Consider the following 17,109-nt stretch of genomic DNA (forward strand, 5'->3'; position numbering starts at 1 on the left):
ATGAAATTAAATGATTAACATTTCTTTTAAATATTACAAAAAATGTCTCTGACATCAACACCTGTCAGTTACCAGGTCAAGACAGATGTGTGTGCATGTGTGTGTGTGTGTGTGTGTGTGTGTGTGTGTGTGTGTGTGTGTGTGAAAAAAAGAAGAAAAACATGAACTCCTTCATGACTATATTGTTAAATACAATAAAGATGTTACACATTAAAGTCAGCTACGTTGGTGGTAGATGTGCGGTGAACAATGAGGAATCACATGAGGGGTGTAAATGGTCGTCCAGTCACCAGCAGAGCGCTCGCATCCAAATCTTGCAGTCCAAATGCATTTCATTTAGTTAGTAACACGATCATTGAGTTCTGAGTCTGTTTCCCTTCCAACCGGACAAAATGAATGTTTTCATAAGGTTGCGCTGTTGTTCTACATGTGCTGGGCGTCCATGATATCCAGATACTTGGCGTCGATGACTCTGGGAAGCAGGCTGGTCCTGAGATAAAACACATTAGAGATACACATCAGATACCAGATGATACTGTTAGTTACATGTATTGTAATTAGAAATAGTATCTAAAGGTATAAATCTCTCAAAGACCCAAAAATCAATTCTGACCATTTTTTCAAAAGTCTTTCTAACTCCACGCCCCCACTTCGTAAGGCTTTACATTAAAAATTCAACACCCCAGCTGAGATAACTGATGATATCACCTGCTTTATTTTCTCAGACTTTAGAAAGCTCCCCCTCGAGCCAGAGAAGACTTTATCCTCACTGAGCGTGACTAGTAAACTGATCTTCATGTGTAAAATCAGTGGAGTGCCCCTTTAAAAACAACTCAGCATGAATCTTCAACACTAGCATCAATTCTATGCAGACACTCTGTGTTGGTTTCCATGGTCCCACTCTGCCCCCTGTTGGCCTGGGTCATCTTACCTGACAGGGACCAGCAGGATCATCAGAAGGGGGAAGACCATCTTCATGTAGGGCAGAGGATACATCCCAAACGCACACAGGATGATCAGCTGGACCATCTGCACCCCTGTGAAGTAGTGGACCTTCCTCTGAGGCACACGGCGGATGTAGTGGGTGGGAGGATAGGAGGTCTAGACACAGAAGTGCGAGCATGTAAAAAGCAGTTTTAAGCAACATTTTCCTTCATATTTTGTTTTGCTAAAGTAAAAGTAGATTTTAGTAATAACAAATACAGTTGTACAGGCAATGTTTTTGTGTAAAAATACACCTGTAGTCGCAGCAAAAATAACGAATTTGTTTATTTTGCTATTTGGTCAAAATACCAGATCTTTTTTCATGTTATTATAACATATTTTCTCGTTGTTACGATGTGTACCAAATTATTCTTGTTTTTACGAGAAATGTGTCTTGTTATAACGACATACAGACTTGTAAAAATACGCTTTTTATAACAGGAGAAATTGAGCAGAATTGTTTTTGTCATCAGCAAACTTGCTGTAAATTTTACCCTAAATCTTGTCTGCCCACTGAACATCTGGATGCCAAAAATACCATTTGGGGCTGCCACCATGTGAAGGTTAATGGATAAACAGGCAAAACAAACAATGAGATACACACAAGCAAACTGACCACTACAGCAAACAGACCAACCAATCAAACCACAGTGTCCTCCCCGCTCACCTGTTCCTTAAGCAGCAGGGCCATGCGGTCCACCATCTGGTTCCCATCAAGCGAAGTGGCTGCGATGTAGAGGAAGAGGCCGTAGAGGACGGGCTTGGGGATCCACTGCAGAGGAATGGGCAGCATGAAGGCAGACAAGCCGATCAGGATGTTGGCCACCAGCGAGGTCAGACGCGTCTCCTTCACACTGACAATACTGACACAAAGGCAGAGAAAAGCGCTTTAAATATCACAATATTGTGACCCCCTACAATGAAGCAACCGTTATTTGTAACCCCTGATCGCAGGTGTGGACATGATTCAACCAAAGACTGATTTTCTTTTCTTAGGTTTTATTTGAAGGTTTTGTACAGGAACGGAAAGTGGAGAATCTACTTACAGTATATGACCAAAAATAATGAATGCTAACAATGCTAATATGTGACTGACACCACTGTTACAAAGCCTCCAAACAGAGAGTTAAAAGGGTTTAGACAAGCTGCTGTTTTCAGTCAGTCAACTTGGTTCTTGGCCTTGTTTTAACTTCACTCACGTCGTGTAGAGGTGTCCGTTCTCTACGTGCTGTTCCACTTTGGCCAGCTGACGGGCGTGTAGGGAGGAATGTGGGAAGGCAGCGTGCATCCATGGCAACCCCAGACAGGACATGAGGATGTTGATGAAGCCAGTCAGCATTAAGTCCCAGTGGAATGCTGTGCCTTTTAGCAACCTGGTACAGACGTTCACACACACCAGTTTAAAGTGATTTGCCAATGAAAGTCTGCTTCTTCTATACTATCTATCTTTTTATCTATCTCATGAGCTACTGAAGATACAATATTAGTTCTTCGAGATTTGTACAATAAATAAGAAATGCTTAAAGTTATGTTCTTATGTCTTACTTGTGTTCTGGTACATGTGTGAGTGAGATGACGATGTTTTGGTCGATAAAGATGAGCAATGCGAGGAGGAAACCCAGCCCGACCGCACTCAGTGTGTTCATTCCTGACAGCTTTTCAAACGGAGGGAAGTTGAAAATTGGGCCATCGTGGACACTGAAGACAGGAACTGAATAAGAGCAAAAGATTTATAGCAAAAAAAAGAAAATACGTCCACATTTGCAAGGTAAAAAGTAACAACAATACAAAGTAAAATAAATGCCTGAATAGTGAACTTTGCAGCTGGTAAGCTTTGTTTAAGCCACATTCAACACAGTGTCTTTGACCCACATTGATTCAGAACCCACACTGTGTTGAAAGCTCACTAGAAGCAAATATATTCCTTTTTTTCTCCCTCCAAAGGATTTATGAACAATGAAAGGTGTTCTGTGCCAAAGTTGTGACTTTAAGTCTCAAGGGTACTCCTCTATCGGTTCTTTTATTTGAGAGATCTGTACTCACGCTGTATGTCAAGGAAAAGGTAGGAGCCAATGAAGGAGAATATCACCACGGAGATAGGCAAAGCACAGTCAGACACCACCTCTCTGACTCTGTCGTTCAGGTACGGGCTGTGGGAAAGAAGAAAGAAAGAAAGAAAGCGACATAAATTCCAACATTGTGCAACTCTTATGTAATAAATTATATATTTTACTACTGTATTTACAGTAGTTACAATCTTGGCTTGAAAAAGAAGTCATGTGAAGTACTGATGGTTTGCCACTGAGTGGATAGAACAATGACGTCCCAGGAGTCACATTTATCTTCCTCATGTAATACATTATTATACCTGAAGGGTGAAAATCATTGCTGATGATTTGTAACTTTCTGCTTGACTCCTGGGATCTACATTTTCCCTCTTTTTCAGGTTCTTGCATCTTACAGAGATCATACAAGTTATGTGAAGCTTTGTGCAGCTACAGGCAGCGGTAGAAAGTCACTAATTACATTTACTCGAGGCAGGTTTGAAGTGCTAAGGTACTTCCATGTTAAATATACTCCAGTACATGTGTAAGTCCAGCATACAAAATTAAATTCTAGTTATATTAATGTATATAGTATACCAGTGGATTATTATTGCTGATGCATCAACATGTAAGCAGCATTTAATGTTGTAGCTGGCTGATTCTAGATATTTTATATACTGCTGGGTTGCTTCATTCACTGTATAACAATTCATCATATTTTATAAGCTGATTATAGGTTTTTAAAATCTTAATATGCAAGGCAACAATTAACTACAGCTGTCAGATTTATGTAGTGGAGTAAAAAGTACAAATTCCCTTCCTCAGTAAGAAGTAGCAGAAAATGTAAATACTCACGTAAAGTACAACTATCTCAGGATTGTAATTAAGTACTTAGTAAATGTACTTTCCACCACACTACATTTCAAAGGGAAATATTGGCCTTCACTACATTCATCTGACAGTTACAGTCAAACTACCCAACAGTATATAAAGTAGTTAAAATTAGCTCCAGCTCAGCCAAATACAACATTAAGATGCTGCTTTGATGTTGATGCACAATACATTCATCATAATGAGTACTTTTTTTTTCTCCTCTATAATTTTAAATAACATTTATGTGGGTTTGAACCATGTTTGGCTGCACTGAATGCATTTGTAATGACTGCCCCACCGATGATAAAATGTACATATTTAACTTTAAATCCAGGACTTTCACGTGTAACGGGGTAACTTTATATTGTGGTATTGCAGGGTGCAAATCAAAGGGTATACCTGCTGTATATATTTTTATATGATTAAACAGTCCAGAAAGTGAACATACCTCCTCTTGATGAGGTAGAGGGCGTAACCCAGCCACAAAGTCCCCAACATGAGCAGCAGACAGAGGATGGGCCTCTCTCTCGTGGTCAACACCAGAGACTCGGGCAGGAAGATTAACGCATGTCCTGCTGCATGTCCCACCATTGACACAGTCTCATTATGACCCCCGAGCGTGTTTCCCGTCTGGTTCTTCGTCTTCTCTAGAATCTCGTGAATCTGCTGAAGCACCAACGTGCTGTTTGTGGTCGCAAGTGTGGGCCCGTGGTAGAAGTGCTTAAAAACTATGGAGTGTGAAGAAGAAAGAAAAAGAGGATGACACTGAGGGGTGCAGTAGATTATTGCTGCCACCATGACAAAAAACATATATTCGTTCATTTTCGCATTATAATGATAGAGACTGTTCACGTAAAGGCAATATTTTAATGTAAAAATACACCTTTTGTTGCAGCATAAATGACAAATTTAAAATATGCCAATTTCCACTGTGTGCATGTTAATATTTGTACGGCAAGGTACAGCTGCCACCATGCTCTTGTTTTTGCACCAGATCTTTTTTCATGTTATAATAAGATATCTTTCACGTTATAACAACATACCAACAAATCATGCCATAACAAGAAAGGTTTGTTTTTAATGCGATATGTTGGTTTTGTAAAGTAAAAAGAACATTTTGTGATATAACAAGATAGAGTGACATGTTGTTTTTACAAGAAATGTGTCTTGTAAAAACAAAAGAATAAATTGGTATCTATGTCATAAAAAAAAAATCTTCCTATAACGTGAAAGGGATCTTGTAAAAAATAGAAAAGTTTGTCGTAACGATAAGAAACTGAGACTCAACATGACACATTCAACATATTGGCCCATTTTGGATGTCAGCAAAAAATATCAAATGCTGAGGTGGAGAATATAAAATAAAATGCACTTTATGTCCATTTCACACTACACTGAGTGTCTTCACACATATTGTACCACCTTATCGATATAATTGCCCTTTTATGTATTAATTCTCAGTATATTCCCTGGCATTCAAGCACATTCAAGCAGTTCACTGTGCTCAAGCTTTGCTCAGTTTGGCATAGTTTAGTGGAAAACTACCACAGCCTGAGGCTTGAAGAGGAAAGAAGAAAGCGCTAAAGAATCCACCATATGCTCATCCATTTATTTCCCGTCTTGTGACAAACACTCGTGAAAAAACATATAAACAGAAGCAATGTGAAAGACTCCATTATACTAACATTATGGGGTTGTCTATTTTTCCACAGCACACGGGGGGGGGGGCTAGTTTGATTTCATGCTTACTTTTCCTCTAAGGACCCCATGATGGATATGTATATTTGCTGGGCTACATAACAAACGATAGGCGGGCCGTTTAGATGTTCCCCCGCAGTGAAGAGAGATAGCTCTGCTGCAGAAGCATTCAAAACATGTTTAATGTAGTCCGACCTTGGATTTACTTACTTTTGACGGTGCCTTTCACAGCATCCCCGACAAATGCTATTGAGATGAACAATGCAATGACTTCTTCTGTTGAGCTGGGAGATAACGAGAATAAAAGAAGCATAGTGTGATCATTCATGTTTTATCAAAATGGTGGGGGGGGGGTTTGTACAGGCACAGACATAACAGCCTATTCAAGGCGAAATGATAGTGGGAGTGTACATTAAACTAAATGTATAATTATGGCTGAAAACAGGAAGTCATAACAGATGCCTCTTCTGTTATCGGTGACCTCATGGCCACGCGGTTACTTACATACATTACAAGTATTGGGCTTCTGTCTGTGATATGTCATAGCAACAGATTGTTGCTGTGTATTCACCGTTTGAAGAGTTTCATCAGCAGGCTGACATTGAACAAGCCTCCGAGGATGAGGAACAGACTGTTCCATAAACCGATGCAGGCGTAGAAAGCATCGAAGTCGAGGTCGTAGTCGTCGCAGATGCCCCTGATGACTATAAAACATTCATAATAACACACACCAAATTATACATTAATAACATTTTCACTGCAGCTCTGCTTTTTATCTGCCTTTTTAGGCATTATCCACCATATTGTTTAATATTGCTCTGGATAATATTGTACATGTGTTTTAAATTCTGCTTCCTGTGAATAGTAAGTATTCATTTATATGAATAAGGGTTTCCGAGCAGAACTTAAAGGTCCCATAAAGATTGGAAGCAGGCAACCCACAGAGTATAAGAACAGAGGTTAGGTCAGGTGACCTGCCTATCTCCTTGGTTGTTTGTAATATACTGTATGGTACAGAGTTTTGTTTTTGATGTGCATGTGATTAATTCACCTGTTAGCAAAAAAAAAAAAAAGCAAAAGAAAATGTGGCTTAAATAGCAGGACACAATACACACCGCTTATGAAGATGGCCAGTGGTGCGGTGGTCAGTGGAATGACGAGCGGTGAGCCGGCAAACAAAGCGTAGATCACTCCTCCAATGCTCTGGCCAACAATGGTCTTCTGAACATCTGTCAAAAAACAAACAGCAAAGCTCCAGTACTTTTGTGTGCTTCAGATTGAATAGTTAATAAGTAATAATATTACAGGATGTTGCAGACCAAGACAATAAAGACAGGAGTCCTCACCTATCTCTCCTCTTGTGCTTTCGTCATTCAGTGAGCCAAAGGCAATCGCAGGCAGCAGAATAGCAATGTAGAGGAAAATAGCAGTGGTGGTGTACTTCAACAGACAGCGGTCCTTCCCGATTAAACCTTGATGGATTATTTAAAGGGTTATTAAATATATAACAGCCAGGCCGACCAGAAGAGTCAAAGCAGCCAAAACGTGGAGTTATCTTCAAAGTGGACGACTTTTAATGAAGAAAAGTTATGATTTTGTAGCAGTAACAGATCAGCTAACTAGATACAGTATGTGCCCACTCAGGAAGCAGTATTACAAGAAAATATTAATACCATCAGTGAAGTCCGAGGGGTAGAGGGGGAGTCTGCGGCGGAGGTCATCATAAACACCTTTACCGGCTTTGAAGAAATCTTTGCACTGCGAAGAAATTAAGGAAATGTAGTCAGGGACACTGGACGCGTCAGTCAGTGTGAAGGACTATACTTAGTTCAGGAAACACGTCTTTTGAATGAGGGCAATGATGATTTATTTAAAATATTCAGCATAGAGACACTTGAGGAGGAACACAGCTGACATCCAGTGTAAAATCAAAGGTACTGGCACACTTGTTTTTGTATTACACAATGTTGGAATGGCACAGTATGTTAAAAGGTTGGTTTGGCAGCAACAAACCGGCACTTAAATGCTGTTTTGAAGTCGCTCAGGACATCAGGTGTAGCCACAACCTGTTGTTAACTTTGGTCTTTTACAACACCAAATATGTGCTTTCTCTCTAGGCAGTATTTGGGTGTTCCCTCTTGGTCCAGCCTCCTGCTGAGTGCACACATTTCTTCTTAATTTAAACACTGGACATAATGAAGTACTTTATCATTACATGGAGCTGCACACATTTCTGCTGCCAGAACCATGGCAGACTTGGCAGCTTTTTCAGTCTGTTGCCCAGCTGCTGCTCATTCCTTGGGCCTGGCTGATAGAGTGTGGAAACAAGATAATCAGATAATCTGGCTGAACTACTTTACTGCATCACGTCTTTATATGCCTGGATGGAGTGGGAAAACACGAGGGTGGTCTCCACATGTGGAGAGCTAACAGTCGGTAGAGAATATTGTATAGTTACACAACATACTTAACTCATGTTTGTCCTATGGCCACTTTTATTATTTCAATAAATGCTGCACTGATTACAGCACAGAGCCAATATGCCACTGTCTGTTTTACATTTCACACCTGAAGTGATTTCCCTCTACGTGGATCAGAGTCCTCCACTTCCTCTAAGACCGGCTTCTCGGTGACTACGGAGAGCTGCTGCCGCTGGTACACCAGCTCCTGTTTGAACTCCTCCTGGGTCTTGGCCTCCAGAAGCTTCTGTCTGAAGGAAATGTCGGAGAACATCGTGGCGAATGTTCTACCGAGTTCAATGGCCGTCTTGGTGCTTTTCTGAAAAAGATGATGAGGAAGTTAAAGAGAGGCATAACAGACTCTGTCTGTTCTGTCAATTGATGATCAATTGATGAAGTATTTTTAAGCTACATTCTGCTAAATATGACGCTTGATATTCTTATTTGATTGTCTCTAACAGTACAAAAATACTGGCTGGGGGATTCTTTAATTTTGACCCTTAATAACAACCTCAAACTGACAAGGGCTGCAAATAATGATTATATTATTATTGATTAATCTGCCTATTATTATCTCAATTAATCATTTGGTCTATAAGATGTCTTAAAAATGCCCATCACAGTTTCCCAGAGCTCAAGGGGTTGTCTTCGAATGGCTTGTTTGTCCAATAAATAGTCAAAAATCCATCACTGTACTATCACAGAAGGAAAACCAGCAAATATTCACATTTTACAGGCTAAAAGCAGTGCATTTCTGGCATTTTTCCTTGATTAATCGACTAATTGTTTAAGCTCAACACCTGAGCCAAGTAAGCCACCAGATTTTTCAAAACAAACAAACAGAAGAACTGAGAGTTGGATCTTACCGTTCTAGGTGGGGCCAGGATGAGGATGACATAGCGAGCCTCGCAGCAGTTGACCCCCCAGTTCTGTGGCCTCTCCAGGCGGGAGATGCAGACATGACGTCTCTGCAGGCTTTTCACATTGGAGCTGAATTGATAAATAATTTATTTTGAATCAGCAGAGTATAAATGATTGATTGTGCAGCAGTCTGTATTGGCAGGTGTAAATTATAGCCCCCCCATTTTTCAAAAAGCAAAAGATTTTTTTGTGTCTTGTCCCTGTGCAGTCAAACTCTCAACTATCAACAGGGAGGTTTTTCACAACATTCACCTACTGAGCTGGAGGCTGGAAGAATTAGTCAAAATAACCCCCTCTCTCATAAATATTATTGTAGATGAACTCACAGGATACAAAGCCAGGACTGCTGGTAACGAATGCCAGTGGAAGTCGCAGTCACACCCTGAATGGTCTCTGACAGAAGGTGAACTGTGGGGAGCATAAAATAAAGCTTTAATGTTGACACGTTAAGCAGCCTTTGTAGCAAACGCTTCAGAGTGCACGTCTAACATGTTTTGCTCACCATCAAACTCCTTCCCTCCTGCGTCTGTGAACAGTGAGTTCATGACCTCGTCCACATCACAGCTCCCGTGGCCGTCCTCCGCCACGTGATTTAACATTCGCCTCAGGACCTCGTCCAGAGTGGCAGCTTTCTCATCCAAGAGGATGCTTGCCTGGGCCAGGAAGCTGTCCAGGTCTCTGTGGGCACGCACTTCCTCCTGGAAGTTCATTGGCTTCACATACTAGTGTGAGCCAAAAACAAGTGACATTTGATTGATGGTGAAATAGGTGAGATGTTAAAGGTTCATTGTCTGATTTTTTCTGACTGTTTATTGCCCAGCTGCAAGTAAATCCACACATTTCCTCCCCAGCTCACTGCTGATGCTTTCAGATTTAGCACGGTTCTCAGTAAACACCAAGTGTGAGCTGGGTAAAAAGTTGGGGATTTTAGCTTGGAAAAATAATCTTTTACCTGGCGTATACTCTGTGGTAAAAATGTCAAATGCTTCAAAATACTTCTGCAGTAAATTATTATGACATAAAAAAGAGAGCAAATCTTACTTTTCTTGTTGTATTTAAAAGCCCAAACCCAGGACAGTCAGGATCTGCAAATAAAAGCAGGAAATTTATACTTAAACTGACAACATTTCTACTTGAACACACCGTCTCCAACCCCTAATCTCTGCTCTAATCCCCACTGCAACTTGTTCCTTCATACTTCAAAAGTTATTCTTGGAAAATACTAAAGTATAGAATTCATTCTCTCTGGTATTAATAGTTAATAGGGAGCATTAGCTGCCAGCTCGTGTCCATGAACTTTGTCTCAGTTATTATGAGTCAGGGAATCAGAGCTGACACACATGATTTCCTAACTGCAGAGGCTGCAAATTATGCTCAGACAATGAAAGAGGAGGATACAACCTAATAGCACACCACTGCGATGAGCTACTTATCTGTATTGTTGAATGATGAAGGCATTTGTTCACTCTAGCTTATATTTATTCATAGAACAAATGTAATAATGATAATAGTTTAGTTCTAATTTAAACACACACACACACCTGAAACACTGATCTGGATCTGGTTGTCATAGATGTGGCCCTTGTGAGTGACAGGTGAATCTTGCCCACAATCCTCCTGTTCCCCATCCTGCAGCTCTGTGGATAAAAGATGAATGGTCACAGTCGAGTACCAACCAAGTCTCAGGTTATATGTTACATACAGTACTGTAATTTCAACTGAGGAGGAGTTTTTTTTCCTGTAGTACTATTAAAATTCACTTTACAACTGAGTTAAATAACTAGTCATAATAACGGCCTAACAGTGAGATAAACCAGCTCTTTGTATCAAGGTTAAGATGCTATGCCAGCCACATTAATAGTGTCTCCAGCAAGGGACAATTTGTTTTCGCCTCCCACCACTCTGCCATCTGTTGACAAGCACACAGCGAGAGGGAGAACGAGAGACCCAATAAAAAAATCCCCCTTAAACCAGACATGCAGCAATATAACAATAGCAGCCCCTCGTAAATTCCTTAATTGTATAGAAGATGAATATGGCATCTCGACTGCCAGTTTTATGAGTGGAGAAAGAAACAGCCACAGAATTACAGAATTAACCTTAACCCTTCATGAGTAAAGTTTTGAGCTATGATTATTCCCTCTTCCCATCACTGACTCAGAGATCATCTGCCTCGTTATTTACCCATTAATTAACCTCTAAACACATCAGTGAAGGGACTGGCTGTGCTCACCAGCATGTGAAATGGGTCATCTGTGAGCAGCGAGAACCATTTGCATTAGCATAAACAACTGTTGCAATAAATTTACATGTGAAATACTGCTGTACTCTCCCTGGCATCCTGGAGGAAAACATCTGAATAATGTTTTCTGTGCTAGCAAAGCAGATCCTATCAAGAACATAAAAGAGCAGGAACCATGCTGAGAAAAGCAATAAAAGTGAATATAATATGTATTGCTGCAGCTACGCACCCATCTCTTGGAAAACATATCCATTCTTGGACCTCCCGGTGGATGGAGCGTCTGTAGGAGAAAAGACAAATATGATATTAACACAATTTAATGGTAAATGAAACACATCAAATAAAAGATTCATTATTTTCCCACCACATTTGCTCCTGGTGGTGTGAAGCATTTAGACCACCAAGTATAAAAATATTTCATCTTAGAGGATTTCTTCTGTGTGTCTGATCAAAGGTTTCTGTTGATTGCAGTAGACATGGAGTCATGATACCACTGATACAACTTTTTATTTTATGCCCTTAGAAGAGAGTCGACAGCAGAGAGATGATAAGAAATAAGCAGGGCAGGAGAAGGGGATCACAATGCAACCAAAGTCTCAGCCAGACTCAAACACGTGACGGTTGAGGCCACCATGGCACGCCAACACCATAACATCTTAAAAATAAAACATGAATAAAAGCACTGAAATCCCTTCACTGCCGACCTAATGTAGATGTTTGACACAGACACAAACTGACCAGCACATGCTGATGAAACTGCGTGAAACTGGACTCCATGTTGACCGACACAGTTTGACCCCGTAGTTTCTGCCCTATGCAACAGTAGCTCCCCACTTCACAAGCAACAAAAACAGTCAGTCAGTCACCAGCTGGCTTCAACCCTGCAGGAAAATGTCCACTCTTTTTATCTGCTCCCCTTGAACACAGATGGATTTTACATTAAAAAGCTAGCTAATTATCCATGACATCTGAGCTTGTTCAATCATTATTGCCAGCGTGACACAGATGGTCAGACCTGGAAGACCTTTAAAGTAACGTGACACATTACATATTATATAAATTATGGAGGTAGAAAGTGGATGTCTGTTATGGAGGTGTTGAAGAGGACAACACGTGCTGAGAAACTGAAAAGAGACCCCTTCGCTCTCAGTTACAACAAAAATCTGACACCAGCTGTGTCTGATGTTTGTATAGGCGGTCATGTATCTGTGAGACGTTGCTGCAGCTGTAGAGACGAGCTCTTCCTCGCCTGAGGCAGAGACTGGCTCCAGGGGCTCCCGAGCAAGGCTATATCTCAAAGCAGATTAGACAGAACATTCCCAGGCCTCCTCCACTTCACAGGAGTCTGCACAGACAACAGGGTGCCTCACAGCTTATGCAACAAGCTGTTTGTACCAGAGGCGGGAGTGTGGAGAATGATTTAGTCTGCCTTGATTGAGACCTTTACAGTGTTGTCTTATAAAGATAAAGGTCAAGTTTATTGTAAATACTCCAGTATATCTTATCAGACTGACTCCCACTAAACAATAATGCCACACACTTTTCTCATCAGTTCCGACAATAAGATTGGTGTGAAGACATAAAGTGTTTCTACAGGCATGTGGGTTACGATGGCTCATGCTTGTGGGTTTCCTGTTCAAATGCAGGCTGACTTCCTCACACTTACACTGCAGTCTTGCGGCATTGACAGCGACAGCAGTGTCAGTCAAGCCTGAGTTTTGTCCACAAGGGGCACCATAACTTTGACATTGACACTACTCCTTAAAATAGTCTGCTTTCTGACCCTGTTAGTGAACTATTGCCAAACAGGTTATATCAAAATCCCTCTTTTTCCCTCTTTCTGTAAAACATTTGAACATTTTTGATAACTCATTTTGAACTTGGGTGCACATCTATTAATTTATCCAATCAAACGTGACTTGGGGCGACTAGCTAACCCCACCCTTCATATAAAACAGCTCTTCATCGTGGGCTCTGGCAAAGCAAAGCAAAATAATGGGTTAGAGGTGTGTGCTTGGATCTCAGTTGGCAAAAACTGAACCCAAAAGCGAATGGCTGTGCTTTAATTTATTAAGTTCCTCCCTCGTCCTCCTCCTCTTTATCTAACAACACAGATGAGGGAGGTGTGGCTGGAGGCCAACAGACCTCTACAGATCTGTACTGCTCCATGTTTGTTCAGACATGTCCACATTTGAGCAAAATAAGTCAGAAATACGTCACAGTACTCAATACAAAGACACCCTGACTGCTGTTTCACTGTGACTTGACAATGTTTGATAAAATATGTGCTCCAGACATGAGTGTAAATAGTTAGTACATTTTATTTTCTCCCAAAATGTTAAAAATTGTTTGGTGTCTTACAGAACTTTAACTCTGGCAGACCAAACTGACAAACAAGGCTAATTTAAAGCCTTAGGCATGTTTTATTAATCCGTGCCACTCTGCTGTCTGTGGGCAGAGGATGTCCTTGAGCAATAGGAAGAACAGAAGAATCGTTGTTTGGGTCTCTGGGAACAAGTGCACCGAGCTACAAAGCTGAGAAGTCTGTGCTGAACTGTACATGGTCAGGCCCTCAAGGCAGAAGGGACATGATGTCCGTGGATTTAAAGCGCCTTTGCAGATTTTCTTTTAAATTTTCATTTGTGTGCTTTGTTGTAAAATATGTTATTCTGTGCTGTTATAACATATGTAAAAGCTTTATTGATGAAGCTTAATCAACCTTATCAGCTCTGTATTTGACTCTGTGTACTCTGTAGGTCACAATGTACACATTCATATATCGAAATAAAGCAAATAACAGGAAGTGGGAACTGAAGCTCATTCCACTTCAACACCTCAAAGGCTGACGATAAAGACTTCCTGATGTTTGTTCATCCAGCACGATGGATATGACCGCTGGACCAACAGTAATCATAGTCACACAGGTTACACTTTAAAAGCCAGAGTACACATCTGAAGGGGGGTTTTTTCTCACTTAGACATCAAAGATGGTTAGACATATGGCATGAATCTGAATTTGGAAGATCACTTAAAACCTGCATAATGGCTGTAAACCTGAAGATACTGATACTGTAGGTTTTATACAGCTTCTATCTTCATTCATTCATTGCAATGAGTTATACTGACACATTATCTTCAACTTCAACCAGAGAAGGTCTCAATTAAAAGTGGAAAGCCATGAAGTTTGCCAGATTAGAATATTAGACATTTTTCTGCTAGATAATCTTCTTAATCCTTGACCCAAGAAACTTCAAGTAGGACTTTTTAACCCATTAATGCCACTGAGAAGAAAATACATTTAAACTCATTGTGTTGCAGGGCTGCAACTAATGATTATTACTGATTAATCTGTCGCTTATCTTCTCAATTAACTGACTAATAGTTTGGTCTGTAAAATCATAACATGGTAACATCTTCAAACCACTAGTTTAGTCCGACCAACAGTCCAAAACCCAAACATGTTCAGTTTGCATCAGACTGAACATGTTTCAGACAAAGAAAAGCAGCAAAGAAAAGCAGCAATTCCTCACATTTGAGAAGCTGGACTCATTGACGTTTGACAATTTTGCTAGAAAAAATTAAACGATTATCAAAATACTTTCCAATTCATTTTCTGTCGAATCATTGTTTCAGCTCTAGTGTGTTGGATATCTGGTGTTATTGTTGTATTTTGCAAGTGGCATGACAAAAGAAGAAATGCTGCTAACATGACGCTATAGTAGCATAAAGTTAATAGACTTTCCCACAAAAACAGAACATTTAACCAAATACGTATATTTAAATTGGTTTAATGTACTTTTCTGGAGCGTCCCCGGTGTGGTACTACAAGAGTGTTAAAACAGATGCTTAAAATGATCTGTTGTAAAAACCTTCCATGACAGACAAGTGTAGCATTTATTGCCATATTGTAAATATTGACCCATTTCCTTTGCTTTTGACTCTCTGGCTCTCCTGGCAATAAAAGCAATAATCAAGACATAAACTGTTTAAATAGCACCCAAAGAAGCAGGCAAATAAAATAGAATTGTAGTGCTATGAAATGATTGTGCTTCTAAAGATGAAAGCCTGCAGTATATGTGCTATAAAAGCTATTTTCTAGATGCTAGCAGCACACACACACACATACTATAGAGAGGGTTTCTCCACGTGTTTGACACAGTTGGCTCAGGTTTCACCATGAAAGACCTTCTCACCCCACTCCACCCCTGTAAAACTTACCAGATGGCACAAAATGGAGGACCTTTTTGGCTTCCATGTTCTCCAGTTATTTAGGTGAGACGCTTTCCAAAGGTCAACCCATCATCATTCTCTCTGCTCCCAAACACCCTGCACTCACTGGTGATCTCTTCTCAGTATCATACCTCACACACACACACACCCCCCACACACACACACACACATGTTGAGGTAAAATCACCTCCCTGCACCTCCTCCAGCAGCACATGGGTTTGAGGGAGGAAGTGGGAGGGCAGGAAGAGAAGCCATGGGCGTGGGAGGGGTGTATGTTTCTGCTGGGTCCTTGTGCCTATATGAAGTTGAATATACGTAGCTTAACATAAATAAATAAATAAATAAGCGAATAGGGTTTGGTGTTTTGGTATCAAAGATTTCTGGCTCCTATTCACCTGATTTTACTTGATACTTTTACATAAGAAAGTCCGCCTTGTAGCTAACTTTGTTAAGTTTGTTAAGTTTATACACATTTATTTTACTGCTTTGCTTCAGGGCTTTCGTATTTATGGCGTATTTTGAAACATAATACATGTATTATTCTGCTTAATCATTGAACAAATGTCCTGTCTGTGGTATGGAAGTGACTTTCATACACAGGATGGGTAGAATGCAAATATGCATCTGTGCTAAGTCATCTCAAAATGAGTCAAATCATTTAAAATGATTAACTCTTTTCCTTCTTTTTATAGTCTTGTTTGTTAATTCATATTTGAGACCTTGATGTTAAGATTAGGTTAGAGGTTCCTATGTGGATGGGTCAAATACAAATGTGTCAGTTTTATGTTTCATCTGAACATTTTCATTGTGGGAAGGAGGTTAAAGGGGGAAAATGAGAGATAAAAAAGAAAAAATCTTTTAAAACTTTTCTTAACTTAAAAAACTTTTCAAACCTCCAGCCAGCAAACGTTCAAGAATCGAATCTGAATAACAGTTTGTCTTTGCTTCTTTCATTATTTCAAATATCCATGTGAAGATTTTTTATGTGATTATAGCATTTCAACTATTTTGATGACATGTTTCTGTTTGTATAAAATTGGTGTTTCTATACATAGTGGTGTTAGCAACACAATAATGGACAAAAATAGATATTTCACTTTACCTTTAGCAACACTTTAAACAGTTCCATAACTGAACCTACAACAGACTACTAAAACTTTAAAGTCTATGGAGTTTTTCTCTTAAAAATAGAATAGGGTACCTTTAACTATAAATATCACTTCAATCATTCTCAAGGTAGACACTGAGGAAGGCAAATGTCATGTGTGTCAATGTGTTGATATGTATTTCAGTGACTCAACTTTTCCCTCTGACATTATGTTTGCACAGATCTGTGTGAAATCTTCAAAACTGCTGCAACCTCTAATAAATGCACTGTGTGAGGAACAAGCAACAGGCTGCTCTGTCAGACCTTGTCAAGCGTAGACTGCAGTGAAGCTGAAGCCAGATGCAATAACAGACACAAACAGACCTGGTAAGTTTAAAAGAAGAGCCTGTTTCAAAGCTCAAAGTAAAGACACACTGCCCCCAGCAGTTAGACCATAAACTCACTGTCACACCAGCTGCTCAGGAGAAAAAGGTAGAAAATGGTTCTCACAGATGAAGGGAAACATTCATGTAAATGTTCATCTTTGTCAGTTACGTCACACAAACATGG

The 17,109-nt window shown here is 40.1% G+C and overlaps 1 protein-coding gene across 1 annotated transcript; it reads right to left on the reverse strand.

Moving 5' to 3' along the window:
* Positions 1-173: 173 nt before the first annotated feature.
* LOC139291208 (solute carrier family 4 member 11-like) lies at positions 174-15,477 on the reverse strand. The gene is made up of 20 exons (XM_070913174.1): positions 15,441-15,477; positions 11,452-11,502; positions 10,522-10,617; positions 10,022-10,065; positions 9,483-9,702; positions 9,307-9,388; positions 8,926-9,049; positions 8,169-8,378; positions 7,274-7,358; positions 6,947-7,072; positions 6,716-6,829; positions 6,172-6,304; positions 5,811-5,884; positions 4,351-4,630; positions 3,028-3,134; positions 2,530-2,695; positions 2,184-2,357; positions 1,652-1,847; positions 932-1,101; positions 174-490 (listed from the first exon to the last, which is right to left on the reverse strand). Exons 1-20 carry the CDS (start codon positions 15,475-15,477, stop codon positions 424-426), a joined length of 2,556 nt encoding a protein of 851 aa, XP_070769275.1. The 3' UTR covers positions 174-423.
* Positions 15,478-17,109: the final 1,632 nt, after the last annotated feature.

The sequence above is a fragment of the Enoplosus armatus genome, chromosome 10 (genome assembly GCF_043641665.1).
Source record: "Enoplosus armatus isolate fEnoArm2 chromosome 10, fEnoArm2.hap1, whole genome shotgun sequence".
Lineage (NCBI taxonomy): Eukaryota > Metazoa > Chordata > Actinopteri > Centrarchiformes > Enoplosidae > Enoplosus > Enoplosus armatus.

Excerpts from the sequence above, each read along its gene's own strand:
- LOC139291208 (XM_070913174.1), bottom strand. The coding sequence starts at position 15,477 with ATGGAAGCCAAAAAGGTCCTCCATTTTGTGCCATCTG. Across the intron at positions 9,703-10,021 it reads TTTTAAATACAACAAGAAAA|TATGTGAAGCCAATGAACTT; the intron begins GTAAGATTTGCT and ends GGCTCACACTAG. Across the intron at positions 1,102-1,651 it reads CCCTGCTGCTTAAGGAACAG|ACCTCCTATCCTCCCACCCA; the intron begins GTGAGCGGGGAG and ends TTCTGTGTCTAG.